The sequence below is a fragment of the Ictalurus furcatus genome, chromosome 4 (assembly GCF_023375685.1).
Source record: "Ictalurus furcatus strain D&B chromosome 4, Billie_1.0, whole genome shotgun sequence".
NCBI lineage: Eukaryota > Metazoa > Chordata > Actinopteri > Siluriformes > Ictaluridae > Ictalurus > Ictalurus furcatus.
The window spans coordinates 27084751-27107043 of NC_071258.1; the positions used below are offsets into that span (position 1 = coordinate 27084751).

The following is a 22293-nucleotide window of genomic DNA, read 5'->3' on the forward strand; positions in this document are numbered from 1 at the left end:
CTGAAAAAGCTTGACTGCACAATAAATGCAGATTACAGCTCTGGATTTTGGAAGGATTTATGTTTCGTTGTTTGGTGCTGGAGATTAGTTGAATTTAAATGTGTGAAGATGACTCAAAGCTCAGTTCTGAAGTGTACTACGTACATCCTGAATGTGGCACGCGCAACCCAGACAACATGCTGCTCCTGTACAAAGCAAAAAATTTTAAGCAAACATTTTGCTTAAATTCCTAAATGAACAAAATAAGAGATAATAAAGAAATAAGAAAACAAGTTGTTTGTTTATTGATTTATTTCATGCAAATCATAGCATGACACCAGTGTTCCCACGCCTGGGATATACAGTGGTGCTTGCAAGTTTGGGAATTTTCTATATATCTGCATAAATATGACCTAAAACACCATCAGATTTTCACACAAGGCCTAAAAGTAGACAAAGAGAACCCGATTAAACAAATGAGACAAAAATATTAGACGTGGTCATTTCTTTATTGAGGAAATAACTAGTAGATTAAGAGGCTTGGTTTGAGCCCTGGGTTTTGCCTGTGAAGACTGTATTTGTTGTTAAAAAGGATAAACCAACATGAAGACCAGAGAGCTGTGTATGGGAGAAAAGCAAGCCATTCTGAAGCTGGGGAAAGAGGAAAAATCTATCCGAGCCATCGGATAGGTATTGGGCACAGCCGAGACAGGAGACTGTATGTGGAAGAGGGCAGATAGCACCTTCCTCCGAGTATGTTATTCAGTCCTGTGACGCAGCATGAACAGCAGTTCGGCAAGATGCAGGTGTGTCGGTGAGAGCACGTGGTAGCCTTCACGCTCCATGATTGGTAGTGGTTATGTGATAAATGAGAACTGGCTAATGGGTGTGAACTGGCAAGTGACCAAATTGGGAATAATTATAACAGCCCTTAGTCCTGTTGAAGTCATGGTTTAACAGATTACTGCAGTTCTTTTCTGCACACTTAAGATGATCGTGTTACGTGTGATGATGCCTTTACATACACGTAATGACTCAGATCCTTGATGAACCTTTGTGTGGTGTGAGACATTGTTCCTGAACACCGTTATTGATCCGCACACAGCAGAACTGAACTGTGTACGCTGGGTGTGTTCTCATCACCACACTCTCACCTGGTGTTCGTTAATGAACAGATGCCTGTGTTTGCTTTCAGGAAGTATCTGGAGTGTGGCTTCTCTCTCGAAGGCTGCTGGTGTGTGTTAAGCTCAGTCTGGCACAGTTCTCGCACGTAATGGGGACGTAGCATGAACAAGAGCCCATTCTTCAATCCGAAGCACCTGACACGCCGGCTCATGTGAAGTGTGGGTGTGGGTGTGTGAGGGAGATGAGGAACAAAGCTATACTGCCTTACAGTGACCGATACATCAGCTAAAGGATACATGACTCACTTCCTGTTTCACACTGGCACTTGTTAGTGTACTTTTATGTACAGAAGAGTTTCATACAGAGTCACCTGTGTGTGCGTGTGTGTGCGTGTGTGTGCGTGTGTGTGCGTGTGTGTGTGTGTGTGTAAGCAAAATTGTATTTTTTCAAAGAGGTAAAATTGTCCATGAAAAACTTTTGAGTTTTTTTTTTTCCGCCATGTCTGCTTTCTAGGTGCAGTCGAGTGTGTGAGTGTGTGAGTGTGTGTGTGTGTGTATGTGTTTAAAAATGGCCTAAGTGATGACAGGACTCTGCTAAAATTCTCAGTTGGGTATGAAATGTGAGGCATCTCTTTTGTCTCAGGGGCGTATGGGGTTGTCGTCAGTGTGTTTTAACAGTGGTGTGTGTTTGAGTGTGTGACTTGTAGGTTGTTAAGTGGTGTATGTGTGTTTGGGTCTGAAAGGGTGCTGGGGGGGCATTTGGGGGTCAACTTTCTCACAGAGGTGCGAGTGTTTGCCTCTGCAGGGCCTGCATGTACACGTTCAAGGCAAGAGGACATGTCTGTGCTTCACGTGCTGTTACCAGCTGCTGGCACAGGGGTGTGTGTGTGTGTGTGTGTGTGTGTGTGTGTGTGTGTGTGTTTGTTTGCCTGTCTGCCTGCCTGCCTGCCTCCCTTCATTGATGTAACAGTCTTTTTAAGATTACAGTTGCCGTCACTCTAGTTGTGCACTGGTATTACATTTTTACATCACAGTAACTGCATTGTGGCCTTTCCTACAGTTTGCAGTATTATTGCAGTTTTGAACATTTCATCCTTTCACATTCAAATTGTAATTACTTTAAAGATTTCACTTTTAAATTTGTTGGAATGCTGAAAGAATACGTCTATAATTTTGCCTTGGGTCTGTTGGAAATTCTTGATTTATTACGCCTGGCACTTAAGACACAGACTTTGTTTATTTTCTGTATTTAAGTAAAATGTTAATGGGTGATTTGAAGAATAAGTGCTTTGAAAAGTCAAGTTACAAAAAATATAACAATCGTGTATTTGGCAATTTAAAACTTGTGGAATATGGTATACACATCTATTTATATGAAAACATGCAATTTTGTGTATTCAGGACTTTTTCATCAACATTAATCGGCCATGGCGTTCAAAATGATCATGTGGTGCGACCATGATTTTCCCTTCAAATAATACAGTATATTTCCTTACAAGTACAGTAACATCGGTAGAATACATGCATTATTTATGAATTACTCACAGTACTCTAATTCAGGTTCATGATATTTAGAGCACTGTGTAGAAGTCTCAGATACATGCAAAGAAATGCTGTAAAGCACAGATGCCTTGAAAAATAATGAAATATCATTTCTACATCAAATAATTATTATAAAGAGCAGTTAACAGTAATAAATAAAACCAAGTCAGTATTTGGCATGAAAGCACTTTGTTGTTGAAAAAATTCTAGTCTCCGGTCTGCTAAACCCAGCAGTCTTCATTGTGTCTGTTATATAGTATGTTGCTTTCTTTATTGACATACAAACATTTTTCTGGAACATTTCATTTTTAGTTTGAAAAATTATGTTTGGAAATATAAAATATATAACAAAAGTTGTACAAGGGTGTTTGTCTTTTACACAGTACGGTATGTTCATGTCCTATATTTGCACTGTGACTGTAGTCATTTGGTCAGTAATGCAAAACACTTTTGAAATTATGCAACATATGTATGGCAAAATAGCAACTAAAAGGATTTCGAGCAATCTGAAGTTTTCAGAATTGCACTAAAGTACAGACAGTCGCACCACATGATACTTTGCCTTTTCTAATAAACAAAAATGACCAATACATAAAAAGTCTGGAAAAATTTTAATGGATATATATATATTGTATCTATCTATCTATCTATCTATCTATCTATCTATCTAGATACAAAGCAAAAGTTTCTGCATTGCCATCAACCCTAATACATATTTTTTACACAGTGTGAATATACTGTAAGTATACCTTAACAGCATGCATTTATTCAAAACCGTTTTTCCTAACATTATTTAACCAAGATGTTTTAGAATGATATGTTTGTTAAGCTTGTCTCAGGTGACAGAAAGTAGACAGCATCTTAAATATTCAAACATGGATTTTATTTTTGCTGTTGAATACGTGAATTTGCTTAATAAAAAAGTGCAAAAAGTGATATTTTAATTTGACATGTTTCCGTGATGTTTTTCAAACTGGTGAACACATGTTGAATATCTCGAGTTTATACCACAATGCATTTGAATTCTCTAGTGTGATTGGTCAGAAGGTGTTGATATATCTTCTATAACAGCAGCTCCTACAGTAGTTCAATTCATTTGTAACCATCAGATTTATACAGCAGATGAGCTACATAAACCAAGGCTAATACTATTAAAAGCAGAAAAAGGGGTGTTATTTCAATAAAGAAAATTGTATACACATCTAATCATTAATATGGTGAAGTATTTGGTTAGGAGACGTTTCTTTATCAGTTTCAGTTGTCTGCGATTTTTAAAGCGCAGTATTTTTCCACCACAGGAATCTTCCGGACAGCGGACTTTGTTCGTTCCGGTTTCTCTGTAACATGACATGCCGCGTCCTTCGTTTTATTAACTTCAAGGGAGGGAAGAGATGGTGGTGAGGGAGTGACTGCTGACTTGTCGACAGACTTGTCTCATGGATGTTCACAACGTTTAAATATAGCTAAAAATGGTTAAAAAGCATAATTTGTTAATGAATAAAAGATCGATTAAGTCATTGCCAAATTGCAAAGAGGAGTGAAACACTTCAGGACATGTTGTTTTAGGAAAATGATCAAACTGTCAGTGTATATTTGTTTAGCATTTGTGTTTATTAGCCTCCTGTGTGTGTGTGTGTGTGTGTGTGTGTGTGTGTGTGTGTGTGTGTGTGTGTGTGTGAGTGAGTGTATATGTCATCACATTACTTCATTTATGTGACTCAGTCTGTCAGACGACCGCAAACCGAACCCACCTGGTCACCTGTGACATCACATGAGGGAGGGCTCAGACGCCTCAAAAACAACACACACACTCACTCACTCGCTCACTCAATCACACACTCGCAGGACACTCAGTGACTCAGAGGAGCTTCCTGCACTGTCTCCAATATTTTGGTCTTGAGTTGTTACTGGAAAACATATGGCTGAATTGAAGGCCAGTATGTGTTGAGGTAAGGCTGCACCTTTTATTGCTAACCGAAAGAAAGCCATTTTGTTTCATTCAGAACAGTTTTTTTTTTTTTTTTTTTTTTATTTTTTTTTTTTACATTAGCTAATCAATGACATTAGTGTAGAGTTTAATTATGGAATTGTGGTGAAAAATGTACATAATGCTACACTCTTATGGATAGTTCATGGTTATCAGCAGAACTGCACATTTACAGCAGTAATAGGGACCATGTAAATACCTCATGTTTATTATGTGGCTGGATGGATAGACGGAGTAGAAGGATTGCCGGATGGATGGAGATGGAAAGAAGAATAAGGTGGATAAATGGATGGAGTAGATATTTTGATGGATGGATAGTGTTGATAGGATATGGATTAGAGTGAGGAGATGGTTGGATGGATATAGTAGATTGGGGATCAATTAAACAGCAGATGGATGGATAGACAGAGGAGGTGGATGGGTGGACGGAGTAGATGGATGGGATCCGTAGAGTGGATAGATGGATAGACAGACTGGATGGATGGATCAGTAAAGTAGATGGATGGTTGGATAGATCAATCGAGGAGATGGATTGATCCATAGAGTGGATGGATGGATGGATTGATAGACTAGACTGATGGATAGATGAGTAGGTAGGTGGATGGATGGATGGAGTAGTTGAGAGATGGATAGATCGAGTAGGTGGCTGGAGTGATAGACAGGAGGTGTATGGAAAGAGGGATAGAGTAGGTAAGTGGATGGGTGGATGGATGGATGGATAAATAGATGGATAGAGTAGATAGGTGAAGACATAAGTAGATGGATGGACTGATGGATGGCAGTGGCTGGATAGATAGTTGGAGCAGATGGATGGAAAGACAGGTGGATACACAGAATGGATGGATGGCTGCATATATATATATATTTTATATATTTGTCTGTAAGCACCTCCTCTATATATCTATCTACTATGTAGTTTTTGGTTAGTGTGTGTTTGTTTGCTGTAACAGTTTCCTCATCCCATAACTAAGAAACACAGAGCCATAAATAAGACAGTCGGTTACACAACGTTGTATTTCAACTCACAGGAGGCGACTGTGTGGAAGAGGAAATGAGGGAAGACTCAGGAGGGTGTGTGTGTGTGCACAGTTTGTGTCCATCACCTTTGAAAGATTTTCTCTGATGGGATCACAAACAGCACATTCATAGTCATGACTACATCGTTTGTTGAGTCAGGCTTGTGATTAGATTGAAGGGAAAAACCCCCATGGTTTATTTTTATTGTGTTGAGGTTGCAATAAATGAATGCACATGCGCGCACACACACACACACACACACACACACACCCACACACATATGTCAGGTGGAGTCTAGCAGTGAGCAAGCAGTCACACTTTAAATAGATGGTTGCTGTTACCAGGACAGTTAATGCAGTGGTTTATAAGGATTAAATTGATGGCATCGTTTGTGAGGTGGCTTCAAAATATGCTGTTCATTTGAAGACTGAGGTGAATAACAGCTAGTACAGGAATTTTTGAACACCTACATGTTTACAGGAGACTTCTGCCAGACACACGTAGAAGCAGTCTATAGATTCTTCTTAGCTCAACAAGCAACAAGGGCTAACAAGTGATGCTCATGTGGATTAGGGAATAATTTTGTAAAGGTCTTGAGGCAGCCATTTTGAGTAACCAGAAGCAGAATTTTTCCATAATGTGGATAAATTTGAACAAGATGACACAGTGGAAATGCTGGAACCTTTTTGAGATTTTATTCTGAGTCCATTGAAAAGATTTGGGATGAGAAATGACTTCTGTTGCTTGTTAGCTACACAAGCTAGCTCCAAAGTTCCAAAACCAAAGATCATGGAAGATCAATTGCATTTTTGGCCAACCTGCTGATTTAAGTAAATCACCTGTTTTGTAGCTAACGTTTCTTCACTGCTTTGATTAGCAGTCATGTGTCTGTAATAGAGGTTGTAGAGCGTTTGCATGACCGATCGCTGGAACTATCAGTTATCTGAAAAAATCCACACCGATCGTTTTTCCCAGTCGCGTCTGTTACGGGAGCCGCTTAGAAGGGTCCTCTATCACTGACTAATTTTGTTGTGTTATTTGAAGTGTTTTTTTTAAATTTTTTATTTTTTATTCATTTTGGATGTCTATTTTTGGGGTGTTACTTTGTGGTTCAGTTTAGGTGTATATATTTTATTAACTTTAATAATTATTAATAGTTAAAATTTATTAATATTTCTATATTTATTTCAATGAAAAATACAGTACATTTTCATGGTACAGTCAGTATTGTTTATTTTTGTAATAAAATTCAGCAATATTTTACTTGGAGTGTTGTTTTTATTCAGTGTCAATTTTATAAACGATCGGTTTCCAACTTAGTTATCAGTAAAAATCCACTGTCGTTCGACTTCTAGTAGAAATGTGTTAAACAAAGTGTATATTTTTTAAAATATGAAATTAATATCAAATAAAGTATTTTTAGCTAAGCTCATCTCTGATGCCAGGTGTAATTAGCTCTACCTAACTAGCTGAAAGACGTGGATTGGTGCATGACATGACATGCACATTACCAATGGCAAAATAACACAATATAGAGTTTGAAGTATAAAAATACAACTATACTATAAAATTCCGCTCATTTCACTCATCCTCTTCTCTGCCGACTTCTTTCCTGCCTAAAATGACGATGTTGAAGTGTTAATTTTACCGTAAAATGAAAATGACAATGTTGTCTTTCAGAGCTAGCTGTTCCTGCACTACGGTATGTCCGATAACGGAGAAGTGGAGGACAAGCCGCCCGCACCACCTATGAGGAACACCAGCACCATGATGGGATCCGGTATCAAAGAGCCAAGCGCAATGAACCACACCTCCAAACCACTGCCACCCAACCCGGAGGACAAGAAGCGCAAGGACCGCTCCATCCGCTCCATCCTCACCGGAGGAGGAGATAAGAGTGAGTCAAGGATGCAGAAATAGACTGAAATGTTGAAGGTTGTTAAAAGGAAGGCTGCCATACTTAATACTTCCAAAGTGGAAGTATTAAATAACGTGAGGTTTCTGGGTTGGTGGAAAACACAGATTTTTGTTTAGGGTACCTGTAATATTGTATGCCTCTCTTTACTTACTTACCGATGTTTAGGGGCTTATTTTCTCAGCCTTTTCATCGCCTGAGAATAGCGGGCTAATCTGTGCAAAGTCACGAGCAGGGAATGTCTCGCGTTTCAGGCACGCCTGCCCTGTTAATTAGCTTCCTGGTACTAAATAGTTAACCTTACATAACCAGCCTGACCTCTACACAGCACACATCAGCTGGCTGTCTCTAGCAGAGAGAGAACGAGTGATGATTAGTAGTGTTGAAATGAACAGTACAGCCAAAAATTACATTTACTACTAAACAAATCATGTTAAGTTTAAAAAAAAAAAAACTTAACATGCAAACCAGATTGGACCTGGTTTTTCACATTTTCTCTTTAAGTAACCATATGACTGAATTCCAGCTCTGTTCAGACGTTATGGGTTGCACGACTACTCATGGTGGCTAGCACGTTTGCCTCATTTCTGTTTGGGGTTTGAGTCCTTGTGTTTGCCTTGTGTGCGTGGAGTTTGCATGTTCTCCCCGTGCTTTGTGGGTTTCCTCCTGGTACTCCGGATTGATAATGATAATGAGTCTGTATTAATCACACATACATTACAGCACAGTGAAATTCTTTTCTTCGCATACCCCAGCATGTCAGGAGGTTGGGGTCAGAGTGCAGGGTCAGCCATGATACAGCGCCCCTGGAGCAGAGAGGGTTAAGGGCCTTGCTCAAGGACCCAACAGTGGCAGCTTGCCAGTGCTGGGGCTTGAACCCCTGACCCTGACCTTTCGATCAGTAACCCAGAGCCTTAACCGCCAACCCACCACCGTTTCCTCTCCCAGTCAAAAGACATGCATTGTAGGCTGATCGGCATTTCCAAATTGTCTGTAGTGTGTGACTGGGTGTGTGATGGGTTGGCACTCCATCCAGGGTGTCCCCCACCTCGTGCTCCGAGTCCCCTGGGATAGGCTCCAGGCTCCCCTCGACCCTGTAGAGGATAAGCGGTACAGAAAATAAATAGATGGATGGATGACTACTCATTTTTTCTAGTCAAGCTGATTCTGAAACTGAGAGCGTGCAGAGCTCCTTATGTCTTAATAATGGATGGAGTATGAGATGTCTACAGCAGCGCTTGAGAGGTTTTTTAGGCCATGTACAAGACGCCTGATTTGCTTCTGAAAACGAGTCTGGATTAGACTCTTTGAGCGAGCATGCGATCTAACCCGCTGAGGGAGATTATATAGTGATGCGTAACTCTGAAAGCACTCTTTCACACAACGCGGGATGCCACAGTGCTAGGATTTTATTCCGCTTTCAAGGACAACGGAAATAGTTCATGCAAAGCGATATCAAAGTGCTAACGTCCCATTAAAGCCAAAGAACATAAAAATAGACTTTTCTCATTGTAGCCCTTTCTGAATTGGCTTCACCTGGTCTGAAATATGTTGAAAATATTAAAATAGCTGCTTTCTTTACCGTCTACTGGCATTTTCTTACCCCCTGCCTCAGAAATCGGTGGGTCTGGATTAAACAGGAGTGGGGATGACTGACAGGATGTGCTACTCTAACACACCCATCCCATCCACCGTGTCTTTAAAAGAGTAACTGAGCTCACTGCTGTTGTCCTGATTCAGCAGCACAGCAGATGCGAATGTGTCATTTTCATCAGATGCCGTTTTTAATGAGAACAGATCCTTTTTAAAGCTGTTGTTGCATGCATTCTCCTCTTAACTTTTCTTTCTTCTCTGGTGCGTCCCTCCTCAGCCAATAAGAAGAAGGAGCGTCCAGAGATTTCTCTGCCGTCAGACTTCGAGCACACCATCCACGTGGGTTTTGATGCCGTCACCGGGGAGTTCACTGTAAGTGCTCGCATCGTGTCACAGCGTAGTCACTTCAGCTGTCCCTTAGGGTTTGGGGTTTAATCGCTCTGTTCAGTCTTCACTATGTATCCAGTATAAAAATAAAAAATAATAAATCTGTAGCTCTGCAGACAAAGCTGCATTGTTGTGTGTCTTTAGATCGAGGTCAACACACCGTCCAGAGTGACTTACAGTATTAGAGTGACAAACTATTGCACATTTGTATTCTCAGTGCTTGGGTTGCAAAGTACATGATTAATAGGAAGTAAAAGGCCACAGTTAAACTGCGTACAAAAATCTCCCTTCACGTCAATGAGTTGTTCAGTATCTCAGGCAGACATGTATATGTAGGTTTTGACGCTGTATCACACACTGTTTTCTCTAAACATGTTAAATCTTGTCCATAGTGTGTTAATGAGCCTGGGACAGGCTCCCCCGGTGACCCTTTGTAGGATACGCTGTACGGAAAATGGATGCATTCGTGTATTGAGAGTCATAAACTTTTTGCCACGTTTTTGTTTATCGTATTAGCCTCCATCTTATTTCATAATAAAGAGCACAGCACATCTATTTGGAGATTTTGTTGGATAAGCATGTAACTGTAGGTACAGACTGGCTTACACACACATACATATTCTAACATTTCATCTGGTGCAGTACTGAGCCTTCGTATTCGCCGAATCGGTCGAGTCAGAGCTTTGATTCATTGGAATGCTCAGACTGAAAGAACCGGCTCAGTAAATCGAACCCTGAGCAGTTAAACTGCCCACTGTTCTTCAGAAAAATCCTCCAGATCCTGCACATTCTTTGCTTTTCCAGCATCGTCTGCGTATTTGAGCATTTTCCAACAGCGGCTATATTATTTCAAGATCCGTCTTTTCACACTTAGGATAATCGAGGGACTCGTACACAACTATTGCATAAGGTGCAAACATTCACTGATGCTCAAGAAGGTATCAGGATACATTAAGAGCCAGCGGGGTGTAAACTTTTGAACAGGATGATCGGTGTAATTTGTTGTTATTTTGACTTCCGAGAAACATCTAAGTATCTTATGTAGCTTTTGAAGGGCAGTACTAAATGATAAAATATATATATTCATGTACATATTCATTTTGACGTTTGTGTGTGAAGGGTATGCCAGAGCAGTGGGCTCGTCTGCTCCAGACATCAAACATCACTAAGCTGGAGCAGAAGAAAAACCCTCAAGCCGTTCTGGATGTCCTCAAGTTCTACGACTCCAAAGAGACGGCCAACAGCCAGAAGTACATGAGCTTTACAGGTGATGATCATGGCCACACACACCATGCATACTGCAACTTTACAGTCAAGGTTACCACTTTATTCCACTCTGTCCTCATGTGGGGTTTCTTTCATGTCTTTTTATTTATCCCCCCCTAGATAAAAGCTCGGACAGTTACAGCTCATCCAGTGTTCCGGTAAGTCTTCAGTACAATTTGTGTGCTTCTGTATGGGTGTGTGGGATTGATGAGGTTTATCACAGCTTCATGCTGGCACACAGATGGAACATCAGTCCAAATGGCTGCTCACATACATGCACAAATAGTTAACTCGTACACTTTTTCAGATGTCAAAGAATAACGTAAAAAAATTGCGTCCATATTTAAAAGTATCACTAAGCTCCCCAGAGAAGTCTCATGCATCATTTCATTCCTAATACTTCTCGCTTTAATAACTGTACTGGCCTTGTCAGGTAAACATTCCACCGGTGCCTTGAGAATTTACTTTGGCGTTTCAGATGCTGTTCCGAAAAATCCCCCATGTTTTCTGTGGGATTGAGGTTGGGTCATTTTTGCCGTCAGTGTTGGAGTTTTATCCTGATTTCTCAAACAGAGAAAATCTCACACAGATTTGGCTTTATGCACACTACAGTTCCTGGAAGATGGGAGTGTCTGTGTTGTGTTCTGCTCAGAAATGAAGCACAGAAGACCACCACCTGACCATCTTCGTTTACATTCATTCAAGTGCACAACCTATTGCCATTGAACAAAAAGGCACTGCTAAAGACAGAGGGAACATTTGCTTATACTATATTGCTACAGTGGTGCTTGAAAGTTTGTGAACCCAAAGAATTTTCTACGTTTCTGCATAAATATGACCTAAAACATCATCAGATTTTCACACAAGTCCTAAAAGTAGGCAAAGAGAACCCAATTAAACGGGTAAAGAAGAATAAAGTTAATGTTTTTTCTACTTTTAGGACTTTTTAGGAAAATCTGATGATGTTTTAGGTCCTATTTATGCAGATAGAAAATTCTAAAGGGTTCACAAACTTTCAAGCACCACTGTACACTATTCATTTGTATCACATAAACCACTGCGTTTAGTATGTTCGAATTAAACTATGGTGTGTGTCATGACCCCCCGCCCCCCTCCCCCCTCCCCACTCGGTGTGGCTCTTGTCGGCAGGTGAAAATACAGAAACAACCGATTCGAGATGCAGTGAGGAAGCGATTTCCCCCGACTGCAGGAAGTGAACCAAATATGACATGTATTCCGAGTTGTAGACAAAAAAAAACAAGCCAAAGGACAGAGCCGTAGCACTGCAGAAATGTGTTCTGGATGTTTGGATCGATGAACGAAAAGAGAAAATAATCACTGAAGGCAATACACATATTATTTATATAATTGATATCGTTATTTTATAATGCTTTTAGCACTGGCTCTGTGTTCCCCATGCTCGGGTGATTTTTGTTATTGCCGTGTGCACTTGGCAAAGATTTCTTCACCTTTTCACTAGATGTTTTCAACCCTACATGGCGTTTCACCAATTACCCCCCCCCCCCTTTATGTTTATTCATGTACATTCAGTGTGGAGCTTACCCAAACCAAATATCTAATGAATAAAAACTCTCAGTGTTGCTCAATTTTGTACACAGCAAATGTACTAATAGATGTGAGGGCCACTTGAAGTACCATGGAAATGGTTTTGGACCTCAATTTCACATGGACAATTTTGCTGTGGTCACTGGAACTACGGTTGCTGGTATGGCCTTAGGACTGCAATTACCACATACAATTTTGCACTCAAGTCTCCTTTAGTGAACAGTTGATCAGTTAAAAAAACGGACCTCCATATAAAAACTATAATGAGCTTCCCTTTACTTTCACACTATCCGTTGTAACCCAGATGAGGATGGGTTCCCTTCTGAGTCTGGTTCCTCTCAAGGTTTCTTCCTCATATCGTCTTAGAGAGTTATGTCTGTCGCCACCGGCTCACTCTTTAGGGATAAATTCATACATTTAAAATCTGTATCCTGTGTTTATATATTTCTGTAAAACTGCTTTGAGACAATGTCCATTGTAAAAAGCGCTATTCAAATAAAACTGAATTGAATTGAAGGCGCCCTTAGTTAACCCGAAATCCACATAAAAATGGCAGCCCATGAAACAGTACGTTCTCACACAATTGCTGAAACCACACGCGCACTCCTTAACAGGCACACACACTACACTGTGAATCAGCATCTTATTCTTTTCAGACCTTGCTGAATGTGCAGAAACGTAAGAAAATATACCTAGCATCCGAACTGTCTGGATGCCATGTTGACTGGGCTTTAGAGGAAAGTTTTGTGTTTGCTGTGCCTCATGAGGCTGTCACTGTGTTCCTAAAAGGGAATTTCAGACAGTTCGGATACTAGGTATATTTTCTTACGTTTCTGACTTGTAATGCGGATGATGTAGGCCAGCAGTTGTTAGATCTAAATGGTGACACGCTGCGATTTATTCAAGGTGAAGCTAGAGTTTAGTGTCTGCCTACTCAGCCTCCCTTTCCGTCGACAGAACTCCAAAGCTGTGTCGGAAACCCCCGCCGTAGCGACCGTATCCGAGGACGAAGATGAGGATGAGGCCACGCCGCCACCGGTGATCGCCCCTCGACCCGAACATACCAAATCTGTGAGTACAGCTTACACGCAAGAGTTGAATTTCTGCTTTTGTTTGTGTTTGTGCTCTCTCCTTTCTTTTACCTTCTCCTCCCTCCTCCTGTTTCTTCCCCTCTGCCTGCTCTAAATATTTTTCCCTGCTTGTTTCTCTGTCTCTTTCTTTCTCTCTCTCTCTCTCTCTCTCTCTCTCTCTCCTTTGTGGCTCAGGTAGCTCTGGTTGGGTAGGCTTTATAATGAGCACTCTGAATCAGCCATGTGTCTCCAAGCAAAGTAATTGAGAAGCAGTTTTGCATAGTTTCAGGTTTATTTTTATCCAGTGAAAATGCCACAGTGTATACGTTGTCTCCACAATGTTGGGCTGGTTCAACATTGAATTCAACAATGAATTTGGCTGGTTCCTATGAGGACGGATATATGCAGGATTACAGCAGAAATCATTCCCCATGATCTATCAGTGCCATATGTGACGCCTGTATGAATATATGAACACCACAGATATCACCCACTTTCCTGATTCCTCCAAAAAAACTCCTTAGTGTTAAACTCTATTGTTGAACGGTGTCTTTTTGCTACAGTTACGTACCAGTAGGTTGTACAGTTTGACCTGGATGCCCATCGACACAACCAAGGTTTTGTAGAGAGAGAATCCAGGGCAAGGAATCAGGATGTTGTCTCCTGGATTACACAGCACACTGATGGCCAACTCTATAGCCTGGCTACATCCACTGGTCAGGATCACATCCTAAGGACAGGACAGATTTAGGAAATAGTTTTACATTTCACACTGCTTTGACGATAGTAATTTGTAATAAATTTGATTATATATATACATACATACATACATACATACATACATACACACACATACATATATACACACATTTATTTATTTATTTATTTATTTATTTATCTATATTTATGTGTGTGTGTGTGTCTGTGTACACAGCAAAATCACCAGTGTTGATTTAACACACACACACACACACACACACACACACACACACACACACATATATATATATATATATATATATATATATATATATATATATATATATATATATATATATATATATATATATAACAAAAAGAAAAGTTTAGCAGAATGTTTCTTTTAAGTGGAATGTATTTTAATAGAAAGCCCACACAAATACAGAAGGCAAACATAAATAAACAGTGAAGGAGTGAGGGAAGGATGGAAAGAAGGAAGAGCATGAAGGAAGGCAGTGAAAGATGGACAAGATGAGAGGAGTGTAAGAGGGTGGGGCGGAAGGGGAGTGAAAGAGGGCAGTGAGTGAAGGACAGAAGAAAGGGAGTAAAGGGAGACAGAAACTTGGGGAGTGAAGGATGGACACAAGGTAGGGGAACGAAGGATGGACAGAAGGAGAGGAGGGTTAAGAAGACAGAGTAGAAGGGAGTGAATGACGGCAGTGAGTGAAGGAATGAAATCCTGGCTTACTTCATATTCGGTTCTTGGACCTCTACTATTCATTATATATATACTGCCTTTGGGTCAACTTAATCACCACCACGGTTTCAGTTACCACTGTTATGCTGATGACATTCAACTCTATACAGCTTGTAGATCTGTTCCCTCTCTCCAGACCGGTCCACAAAGGATGGCTTTACTCTAACTAAAACTGAACATGGACAAAACTGAGATCATTATTACTGGAACACAAACTCTTACTAAAAATATCCTTTATGACCTTACATATGACATTGATAGCACTCTATTACTCTGGTACTGAAAAAATGTAGGCATCATCTTTGATCCCTTCCTTCACTTTAGAAGCTCATATAAACTCTGTTTCTAAAATTGGATTCTTTCACCTTCGTCGCATTGCTCGCCTCCGTCCCTTCATTAGCCTCAAAGACGCATTTATATGCATTTATATCCTCATGTCTTGACTAATGCAATGCTCTCCTTATTGGTTTACCTGCTAATTCCATTTCTAGGTTGCAATATATTAAAAATTCAGCCACTAGACTTCTTGCACATACCAAGCGCTCAGCTCAGATTACTCCAATCCTGTCTGAACTGCATTGGCTACCGGTTTTATTTCGCATTAAATATAAAACAGTCCTGCTTACATTCAAATCACTTCACGGTTTGGCACCTCGCTATCTTCGTAAACTGCTTCTCCCCTACAACCCGACCCACTCGCTCAGGTCCTCCGATCTCAGACTCCTCTCTGTCCCTAGATCTCGTCTCTCCACTATGGGTGGCGGGTCTTTCAGTGTTGTAACACCCAAGAGCTGGATTTCTCTCATTCTGACTCTTCGCAACATCACATCCATCTCCAAGTTCAAATCCCAACTCAAAACATATGTTTTCTCAGTGTTATTTGTCCTAATGTGTTGCTGCGCATTTTCTCTCTGTGACTGTACTATATGTACTGTGTTTTTCTCTTCTCTGTTTGACTGTTCATTGTTTTTCACATTTTGTGTTTGTCCATGATTGTTTATTGTTTATGTTTTATTATATTGATATTGTAAAGCGTCCTTGAGCTCTGGAAAGGCGCTATATAAATTAAACATTATTATTATTAGGTGAGTAAAGGATGGACAGAAGGAGAGAGGTCTAGGAGGGGAGTGAAGGAGGGCAGTGAGTGAAGGACTGGAGGAGGAGAAGGATAGAAGGATAGAAGGACAGTGTAAGAGAGGAGTGTAGGATGGCCGTGAGTGAAGGAAGGAGCTGAGTGAAGGATAGATAGAGGTGAAAAAAAGACAGGAGGAGGTGAGTGAAAGTGGAGAGTGAAGGATGGACAGAAGGAGGGGATTAAAGGAAGGACGGAAGGAGGGGAGTAAAGGAAGGACAGAAGGAGGGGAGTAAAGGACAGGGGGAAGTGAGTGAAAGTGGGGCGTGAAGGAGGGGACTAAAGGGAGAAGGGAACTTTAATGTGAAAGGGGGTGGGGGGGGGTGGGGGGGTCCAGTATCAGAGAAATAACTGCTTTAAAATCCTCATTTTGCAGAGGGAGCGAGAGCGAGTGAGTGTGGGAGTGGAAGTGTTAGGAGGCTTAGACAGTAATGGAGATGGAGAGAAGTTTCGTCTCCGAGGAACATTGCAGGAAGCTTAAGTTTAGACTCCATGTGATTAAATAGGCCAAACGGAGCTGCTGTGTCTGACAGCGCCGATACGAATGTGGAACAAGTTCAGCCTCATTAAACCTGAATCTAAACCACAGCACGCGAGATGGATCATCTGCTGAAATCTGAGCACACACTTACATACACGCACACACACACACACAGATGCCCCGGTCTGATTTTCAACACCAAATGGCTAATTATTTGAGAGGCTTTATTTGTACTGGGTCTTGGCAGGTGGTGTTTGGATATTTTATTCATTTAGTTAGCTTGCATTTTAATGTGCGTAACTGCTGTGATTGTTGCTCGAGCAGTTACGGAATAATAACGGCACTATCAATCTTCATATTGTGTTGAAATTGCCTTTACGTGTTTCGGCTTTCCGAGACACGGCGCTGTACGAGTATGCGTATTTATGATAATGATCGATTCAAATTAACCCGTTTTCTTTCTTTTGCTCCAATTTAATACCTAGTAAATATGAAAGGAATAAAGCCTTAATGCACATTTTAGAGTGTTAAACAAATCTTCAGATCCCTAACAGAATATATGTGTGTTTTAAATAATGAACTTATAGAGCATGTGATCAGGTCACAATTAGGTCTAAAAGCAGGTTTTAAAAGCAAAAAGTGATAAAACACTGTTATATGAATAATTTGCCCCTTAGCTCAAATGTATTCGTTCAGTATGTTAGATTTTTTTTTTTAGCTATAGTAATAATGTTAGTAGCATGTAATAAAATCTATCCACATGTCTAAATCTTCATATATTTGCTTTAAATGCCCGTGTCAGATCTATAATTCTCAGTTAAACACACACTGTTCATACTTTTTCTAAAATCAAGTTCAGATTGGTCCTATGTTATCATCTGGTAAGGTCCAGCTTTGGGAGGTGAAGTGTGTTGTAAATTATCACAAGCGTAAACGCAACCACTAAGGCCCTGTTTACACTAGTGTAACGCGTCTTCGTCCACACTGGGGTTTCCGCTGTGCTTCAGAAACGATCTCCGTCCTCACTACACGACCGAAAACGCATGTCACATGACCATCCGTGCACACTGGGCATGTGCATACAAGTGTAAAAAGGAAATTGGTTGCTAGTCCAAACCGCCGTTCCATGGAGGGCTTACGCCGCTCGCAGTGAGATTTGTTGCCAATCGCCCTAATCATAGCGTGCTTCTTGCACATGTAGGCAGCTGCAGTATTATAAAATACAGACTTTAACTGCACAATGGCCACTAAGAATGACAACAAAGCCAAAAAAGCTTGTGCTTCAGTCTCCGTGTTGTTGTGTATACGATCAAGGTAGCGTAATGGTCAAATGGTACAGGCTTGACGAATCAGGGAAGGATGCACAATGATCCAGAAGACCCAATCAGGGGGCTAATGTGGGAAGCTACGCCTTCATTTTCTAAAGTCTTCGTTTTGGTCTGTTTACACTGAAAGGCGAGCCCAGAGTTTTCAAACTAAAACGGGGTCTTTGGCATTTCCAAAAGTTTCCGTTTTCGAAGGTTGAAAACGCCGGAGTAGTGTAGACGACATACGTAACTGTAGCAACAGTTATGCGTTTTAAAAAACGAAAACACATTAATGTAAACAGGGCCTGTGTGTACTGTCGTAGTCTACAAAACTACGCTATGATTTAAAAAAAGAAATAAAAGGGTTCTGGTTGTCCATCAGGGGAGATTAGCCAGACTGGTTCAAGCTGACAGACGGCTACAGTAACTCAAATAAGCATCTCAGAACGCACAACGTGCCAAACCTTGGAGCAGATGGGCTACAGCAGCATAAGACCACATCAGCTTTCACTCCTGGCACCCAGAAACTGGAATCTGAGGCTACAATAGGCAGAGGCTCACAAAACTGGATGGTTAAATATTGGTTGCCTGGTCTAATAAATCTCAGTTTCTGCTGCGGCATTCAGATGGTAGTGTCAGAATTTAGTGTGCGCTGCATGAATTCATTCACCCAACCTGTTTTGTGGTGGTGGTGTAATGGTGTGAGGAATATATATATATTTTTTCTCAGCACACACTTAAAGGGAGCCCCTTAAAGGGATAGTTCACCCAAAAATTTTAATTCTGTCATCATTTTACTCACCCTCATGTTGTTCCAAAACTGTATGAACGACTTTGTTCTGTGGAACATAAAAGAAGATATTTTGAGAAATGCCCCCCCCCCCCATACAATAGAAGTCAATGGGCAGCAAAACTGTTTAGTTATCAACATTTCTTCAAAATATCTTCTTCTTTAGTGTTCGACAGAAGAAAGAAATGCATACAGGTTTAGAACAACATGAGGGTGAGAGTAAAAGATGAGAAAAAATTTTCATTTTGGGGTGAACTATCCCTTTAATACCAATCCAGCATTGCATGGAAGCCAAAGCCTGTAATGAGTATTACTGCTGACGATGTGCATCCTTTATTGGCCAGAGTTTACTCATGTCATAATGGCCACATCCAGCTTGATAATTCACCATGTCACAAAAGCACAGGTCATCTCAATCTGGTCCCATAGCCTCCACAGTCACCACATCTGGATCCAAGAGTGCACCATAGGGATGTTGTAGAATTGGGAACTTTTGAGATTTTGGTCAGTATTGACCATGTAAATGTTTCCAATACCTTGTGGATTCCATTCTAATATTGGCTAATCTGGTCCCTTTTTTGTATTTACGTATTGTGTTAATGAAGTTTATTTTATTTTTTTTAAGTTTCCCGTCTGAGATTAAACTATTTGCTTCATATCGCACTGTTTCAGTTTAGCCTCATTTATACTGCTGAGTAAAGCTTGGGTTGCTCCTAGACCCAGGCAGCTCTTCTAAATGGATTTAAGAAGAGGCTGCATGTTTTCTCAGCAGTTGGCATAATGAGTATGCTGATGCTCCTCTCGTCTCCTGCTGGAGTCAGAGACGGGGAACGCCACGCCGGCATTTCATTTCAACCCAACACATAGGCCTTTGTTCTGAGATTAAGGATAAAGAGCGTTGCTCCTCAACACTTGGACTGGAGAATCCTCCCTCTGTTTTACTGTGTGTGTATTAGTGTGTGCGCTAGTAACAAACTTAGTAAGTGTTTAAGAAGTTCTCTCTTGCTCTGTGCCATGGTGCCACGGTACATTAACATCTGACTGCACCTGACTTCCCTCTTGGTGTTTTTCATCTCCTAAGACAAACCACATGGTATTCCTTAAAAAAAAAAAAGAACTGGGTCAAAATAACATCAAAGCTTTTCATATTAAACTCAAATGAGAAAAGCTTCTTTTAAAACCAGTTTGGCCAGTTCAGGCATGGTAGATTAAATATAATCTTCTGGACATGGTCACATGGGTGGGGCCAAGTGGATACCACCCTTAAAATAAATATTGCCACCCCAATTTTTCAACCCAACTCTGGGCTCCATACTGGCACAACTGAGAAGCGTTGCCCCCTGTTGCCTGGCGATTGAGAGTTTGAATCCTGACAATTCCACAGCTATCTCTGGCCACGAATCCAAGAGAGAGAAAAATTGTCTGTGCTCCGTGGGGGTTTTCAGCTACCGCTGTGGTCACCAACCCTCTTCCTTGAGATCTACTTTCCTACAGGTTTCATCTCCAACCAGAATCTAGCACACCTGTTTTAGTCGATCAAGAACTTGATTAGATGGTCAGGTGGGCACGATTATGGTTGGAGATAAAGTCTTCAGGAAGGTACATCTCCAGGACCAGGGTTGGTGACCACTGAGCTTCAGCATGAGTAGCAATCCGTGAAGATGTGGTGGCTGGTTTCAGATGTCTCAGAGAAAGACCAATTTGGGAAAAAAATTGGGGTTTGACAAGGTCAGTTGAGGAACTATAGAGCAACTATGTCATTATCTGGCCTTTTTATTTTGCATCAGGCAACAAATGAGGTTCTGCAAATGAAGCCTTATACATAATTAGGTGGTGGCACCCCTTAGTGTGCCCTTGTCCTCCCTTTGCTGTTGTCCAAAAACCTGTACACACTGCTTCAGTAGCATAATGTGCCCGTTTCAAGTCAGTCACCCAACTCTTTCCCAAAATGCGCAGCTGTACTCCGGATACCTCATCCATGACTTGCTGTGTATGCTCAAATATCGAATTCCCTGATTTCCTGTCACTGGATTCGCCTTCTCCTCTGGACCATTTGAATTATTTCATCCCAGTTGTGTCTGGTTGTAAATATTTTACTTAATGACGTTCTGTTTCTTTGATTTGTCTTCTCTTTCTTTGTAACTCGACACTGTTGTAAATGAGAGCTTGCTCTCAGTCTCTCTTTTTTTTTTTTTTTTTTTTTTTTTTTTTTTGAGGTTTCGATGAATAAATAAATGCATCTCAGCAGTTCCTGCCCTGAAGCTTTTCTCTGTCTCTCCACAGATTTATACCCGCTCAGTAATTGAGCCCCTGCCTCCCATCCCTGCCAAAGATGAACCCCCATCTCCCGTCTCTCCTCCACCTGCTGAGGGAGGCAGTGCCACTCCAGCGGCCTCCTCTACCACGCCACGCGCCGCCGACAAGAACCGCAAGAAAAAGATGTCGGACGAGGAGATTCTGGAGAAACTGCGTAAGAGATGCACACACCATGTTTATGGTTCTCACTCTAATAGACAAAATTGCTTATAGGCTGCTCAGTTCCTGCTGACTTCTAGCAAATGATAGCTAATCAAAGCTATAAAGAAGTAAAGCTACAAGGCAAGCTGGGGGGGGTTACATAAAGAACAGTTTACATAAACTTCACTCTTACCCCAAATTTTAGTTAGTCAGTCAAGACATTCTTGATGTCTTGATGTTTGTTCCTTTACTTCCTTTATTTATTTAGGAATCCAGTTTTCACAATGCTTAAATTGTAGCTATAAACTTCCATTACCCGCTAGCTACATTGGCCTTGGACAACAAAAACCAGCTTCATTGATTGACTACATTTGGGGCAGCCATGTACATTTCATCTCAGATTCTTTTCCACAAACTCAGTTTTGAGGCGCATCTAATACTACAAAATTGTTTTAACCTGATTTCATTCTTAGTCATTTATTATTCTGTTGTTTGACTTGATAGCAAAATGACTGACTAACACTTCCTGAATGAGTAACTTAAATATTTTGCACCAAGATCCACGTTTCTCAGTCTGTATTTTATTAAACACTCATGCTTCAGATGCACTCAGGTCGCCCTCTGCTGGTAAGAAAGGGATACTGCTTCAGAACCAATCACTCCTCCAGTGTGTCTTTCCTCCAAATGTTTTCAGTCAGGACTCCTAAAGTGTCCCCTATTCCGCGGTTGCCAGGCTTCTCCAGTGAATTAACCAGCACCCCTAGTGTGTGTTTGTGTGAGTGTGTTCCTCTTGTGGCCTCAAGAGAACACTTGGGCGTCATAAACTATATCCACGGCCTTTACCAAAGTGTCCTGTCCACAGCCTTTGTCCTTTTTGTCTGCACCTTGGCACAATTTGTCTTTTGCTAACCTCTTGTTTGTTTGTTTTTCCAACTGTTAGTGTCCTGTTTTTCTCTCCAGTTCAGTGGAAACACCACAACATGAGTCTGTCTGCACTTTTAAGAGTATATGTGATGATTGTTTGAATTTGAAGAGGAAGTGAACAGGTCTCATGAACCCACAATGGGAATAATTGACCAATGTCTAGATTTGCTTGTCTCACTCTGATGTTCTTTTTCTACGTATCATCATTTGACTTTGATTATCCTGAAACTCAGGATCAGTCAGGTCAGCTTGGACATATTTGAGCCATGGCTTTATGGGTATGAACTTCTGTGACGTGAG

The 22293-nt window shown here is 40.9% G+C and overlaps 1 protein-coding gene across 10 annotated transcripts in view; it reads left to right on the forward strand.

Moving 5' to 3' along the window:
- Positions 1-22293, forward strand: part of pak1 (p21 protein (Cdc42/Rac)-activated kinase 1) — a 71529-nt gene that overhangs the window by 37827 nt on the left and 11409 nt on the right. For 9 of the 10 annotated variants that reach the window (XR_008385771.1, XR_008385773.1, XR_008385770.1 and 6 more), the window contains 6 exons: positions 7330-7546; positions 9435-9529; positions 10664-10811; positions 10931-10968; positions 13334-13447; positions 20896-21082. Coding sequence is in view for 6 of the 10 variants with exons in the window: in XM_053623476.1 (XP_053479451.1) it covers positions 7354-7546; positions 9435-9529; positions 10664-10811; positions 10931-10968; positions 13334-13447; positions 20896-21082 (775 nt within the window). In the remaining 4 variants the exon portion in view is untranslated. Of the gene's footprint in view, positions 1-4070; positions 4595-7329; positions 7547-9434; positions 9530-10663; positions 10812-10930; positions 10969-13333; positions 13448-20895; positions 21083-22293 lie in introns of those variants that run through there. The other variant, XM_053623473.1, reaches the window with a different exon arrangement.